Below are 4,299 nucleotides of genomic sequence, written 5' to 3'. Positions count from 1 at the left end.
TAGATTTGTCTGAACCTATAAAATCTCCATCCCAACAGAATACTGTTCAAAACATTACACATTTTATGGTTTTGTAATTCCGTCACGATTGTGTGGTTATTAAAATAATACAGTGTTCTTTGCCATAAGGCCATACTAAAATAAAAAGATTTAACCCAGCTACAAAAAAGTTCACTGAACTTAAATTAAAATACTTGTAAACATCTTTGCAATATGAAATATAATTTTTCAAGTCAAAAAAGAATAAAATACTTCAATCTGTATTAATGCAATTTCTCTTTAAAACTTTTAAACGTTTTTAATATATAAGAGATATGTTACAGTTTGTTTAACTTTTATAAAGCTGCAGTATCCTGGTTTCACAGGAACTCCTGGCCCTTCCACAACATTCAAAAAGGATCCACTGTGTTCTAGAATAAGCATCGTAGGAACCCAGCCACAAAGGGGAACACACGAAAACAGTCCACACATCCCATAAGCACTATTATTATCCTCTTCGTCATAATAATTATTGTTCATTTTTTTCTCCTACTTTAAGAAAATGGAAAACTTGTGGGGTTTTCTTCTTTTGGAAGCTTCCTATGAAGTACAGTGTACAAACTATCATTACTAGAGTGTCGCCGTTCCTATTATTTATAGAGCATGCATTTCAGGTGGTTCGGGGGCTTCCCGGGCTATAGTACTCTTGATGCAGATATCCTGGCAAGTTCCTTTGTTTAAAAATTAAAAATTTTAAAAAACGAGCGGATACTACAGCTTCCCAAGCTCCTCTCGGATCTCAGAGTGTGAGCGGGGGTGGGGGAGGAGGGGGTGGGGCACCGAGGCGGCGGGCGGGCGCGGGCGCGGGCCGGGTGGTGGCGGCGGCGGCGAGGGTGGGGGGGTCTGAGGCTGGAGGGGAGGGCCCCCCCCCCCGGCCCCCGCGTGTGCGCGCAGGCGCGCCGCCTTCAGGAGAAGATGCGGATGGCCTGGGTGACCGCGGTGTGGCAGACCGGGCACTCGGGCTCGCTCTTCTCGCAGATGCGGTTGGCGCACTCCATGCAGAAGAGGTTGTGGCCGCAGGGCACGAGCGCGGCGATCACTTCGCTCTCGAAGCACACGGAGCAGTCGCGGCTGCCCTTTCGCCGCAACCCCGACGACGAGGAGGAGGAGCTGGACGAGGAGCTGGACGACGACGAGGAGCCGGAGGTGTCCGACGGCGGCAGGCCGGGCAGCTGCGCCCCCAGCCCGTTGGCATAGGCGGCGTAGGTCAGGCCCCCTCCGCCCGGGTCGCTGCGCACCCGGCGCGCCAGGTGGTGCTCGCCCGCCCCCGGCGCCATGTGCAAGGGCGGGGACAGGCGCGGGCAGCTGGCGCCCGGGTGCAGCCGGCGGTGCACCAGCAGCCCCAGGTTGGCATTGGCGGGCGCGCTGGCGCCGCCCCCGGGAAAGACCACGGAGGACGACGAAGCGGACGAAGACGCGGAGGACGAGCAGGACGAGGACACCGGCGCCCCAGGGCCGCCTCCGGGGGAGCGCTCGAACTGAGCCCAGAGCAGCGGCGCCCCAGGCGGGGGAGCGGGAGCCGGGTCGAAGGTGGGCTGCAGCTCGGGACAGCCGTCGGGGGAAGGCACGGAAGCTTCCCCCGCCGCGTAGGTGTATCCGTTGCCGTTGTTGTTGTTGTTCCCGTTGTGGGCAAAGCTGAGCGCGGGGCTGGGGGGGCTGTAGTCCGCCAGGCGCGGGGTGGCGGCTGTGCTGCCGCCGGTCCCCCCGCCGAAGTAAGAGTCTGTGGACGCGCTGCCGAGCGAGCTGGAGCTGTCGTTGCGGTAGCTAGAGAACGGCTTGCGGCCGGGGGTGGGCGTGATGCTGGGGGTGGGCTTGCTCCAGAGGCTGCCTGGGCCGGACCCGCCGGACCCGTGGTGCAGATCGAAGCCCACGTCGGTGCCGTTGGCGTGGAAGTCGTTCTCATCTGTGAGCTCGATGATGCCGCCGGTGCGCAGGGCGATGTGCGCCTCGATCTCCTCGCGAGCTCGGTCCACGTTCTCAGGCATGCCAGTCACCTCGAACACGGGCTCCTTGTCGCGGCTGGGCGTCACGATGTACGTGTGCGTCTGCTGTTGGATGCGCTTGATCGTGGCGCCCTTGGGCCCCACCACGAGCCCCACCACGCGATAGGGCACCCGCACCTGGATGGTGGTCTGTCCAGGCAGGTTGGGCGGCCCGGGCACTGCGCCGTTGAGCGCCGTGTTCTTATTCCGCGAGGCGCGGATCATGGAGAAGTGCTCCGCGGCAGAGATGATCTCCCTCCGAGCCATGGCCACATCCTCCTTCCTGCCCGTCACAACAAAGACAGGCTCCTCCCCGCGAACCGGGGTCTTGATGTAAGTATTGGTCTTCGCCCGCAGCGCTTTGATTTTACAACCTGGGAGCCGGGGTGCAGGGGAGGGAGTGGGAGAGAGAGACAGACACGCCCATTATCCCGGGGTAACCGCGGAGACCTGGGACCGCCCTCGTCCAGGGCTGCGGGGCTGCAGGACACGCTTCGGGCGGAAAGGGGGCGGCTCCCTCACTGACCCTGGGCCACGCCACGGGCTGGGAAGCGGGTTCCACCCGCGAGGCGCTCGAGGAAGAGCCCATTGGCTGCCCAGTCCTCCCCCAGTGACTGCAGTCGTCCCGAGCAAACCCGAGAATCCCAGGAAAAAGTCAGCTGGGGAGATGCCGCTAGGATCCAGCCGGGCGCGCCGTCCGCCCTGAAGGCGCGGCGAAAGGGTTCAAGGAACAGGGCCGGGGCCGTGAACCCTCCCAGAACTGGGGTACTGATGAGAAGCGGGGGGGCAGTCCCGGGACCCATTGTTCCTCCTCTGGGCTCCATTCCGCTTTGCAGAAATCCAGAATCCTCCTCCCATCCGATGCTCACTCCTCCTCCTCCCCCTCCCAAAGGACCGATCAAAGGCCCCCTCCCCCAAGCATCTTATATTTAAATTCTATTTCCCGGGGTGGGCTGGGTGGGGGGCGCTAGGGGAGAAGGCAGTGATTTTAGCAGGATAAAGTGCATCCCGCCGTGGCAGCGGCGCGGCTCCGGGAGACAGCCTGCCTGCACTTTCTTTGTCTGGGGCGCCGGCCCATCGCGCGGCTCTTCCTCTCTCCTCCGGGCTCGCGGGCGCCGCGGATCCCGAACCCTCTCGCGCCCTCCCCGCGGGGCGGTGGCCCGAGACCCTCTCCCCTCCAGTTCCCCATCTCCACCGGACCCACCTTGCCGCCCCACGATCTCGGCGACATGCTCGGAACTGGGTACCGGCACGCACTCGGTCATGTTCACGCTCTTCTTGCGCGGCTCACTGTCGTACAGAGAGGCGCCCTCGTCACTGTCCAGCCCCAGCAGGGAGAGCTGATCGAGCGCGAGCTGCAGGGCTCTTTGGTCATCCAGGGTCTCTCCCCCGCCGCCGCCGCCGCCGCCGCCACCACCGCCGCCGCCGCCGCCGCCGCCTCCCCCTCCGCCGCCGCTGCCGTTGCGCTCCAGGTCTGCAAACAGGGAGCTGGGCATCGCTCGGCCGTGCGCGCCGCGCCCCCGCCGGCCCTCGGCTCGGCGGCGAGAAGCTGCGGCCACAAAGGCAGCCGGGAAGCGAGTGGTCAGGGGCGGCGAGGCCGGCCGGCTGCAGAGGGCTCCGTTGCTCCTTTCTCGGCGCCGGGAGGAGTGGGTCGCTCAGTGCGATCGGCGCCGGGCAGTGGCCGCAGGAGCCCCCGCCTGGGTCCCCACCCCAGATCTGCCGGCGGGTGGGGTGGGGGCAAAGCTCGAGCGGCAGCCGCGCGTGCCCCCCGAGTGCCCGGCTGGCTGGCCACAATGCCGAGCGAGAAGCGAGCAGGCGAGCGACAGCAGCGTTTCTTTAAGGAGCCCCTCCCCGGCTCCTCCACTCCCTCCCTCCCGCCCGCCCGCCCTCACTCAGCGCTTTTTCCTCCTCTCCTCCCCGCCTCTTGACTGAGCCTCTGCAGCCAGACGGCTCCGGAGGGGGACGAGGGAGGCGCAACGTCACCGGCGGGAGCTGACACTACAATGCTACTGACACTATCGCTGGGGGAGGCGATTGGCGCGCGCCGGGCCGGGGGCGGGCGGAGGCCGCGGTCAGGGCGAGCCGAGAGCGAGCGCCCCCCACCCCCGCGCTCGCCGCAGCCCGCCCCGTCCTCCTCCCGGCCGCGCCCCTCCCCCGCCGCCGCTAACGCCTCTCTTTGTTGTCTAATGCGGGACCGGCAGGCTCGGGACACTCGCGCGTACCTATCGGCCGAGGACAGTCTGTCCCCAGCTCTCCTCCCTCGCCTGATGGAGAAAAG

General features: G+C 63.9%; 1 protein-coding gene across 1 annotated transcript; it reads right to left on the bottom strand.

The window, feature by feature from the left end:
- Positions 1–915: 915 nt before the first annotated feature.
- Positions 916–3,827, bottom strand: MEX3B (mex-3 RNA binding family member B). The gene is made up of 2 exons (XM_044229934.1): positions 3,226–3,827; positions 916–2,395 (listed from the first exon to the last, which is right to left on the bottom strand). Exons 1-2 carry the CDS (start codon positions 3,515–3,517, stop codon positions 945–947), a joined length of 1,743 nt encoding a protein of 580 aa, XP_044085869.1. The 5' UTR covers positions 3,518–3,827; the 3' UTR covers positions 916–944.
- Positions 3,828–4,299: the final 472 nt, after the last annotated feature.

Source organism: Neovison vison, chromosome 13 (genome assembly GCF_020171115.1).
Source record: "Neovison vison isolate M4711 chromosome 13, ASM_NN_V1, whole genome shotgun sequence".
Classification (NCBI taxonomy): Eukaryota; Metazoa; Chordata; class Mammalia; order Carnivora; family Mustelidae; genus Neogale; species Neogale vison.
This window is presented reverse-complemented; position numbering and strand designations above follow the sequence as displayed.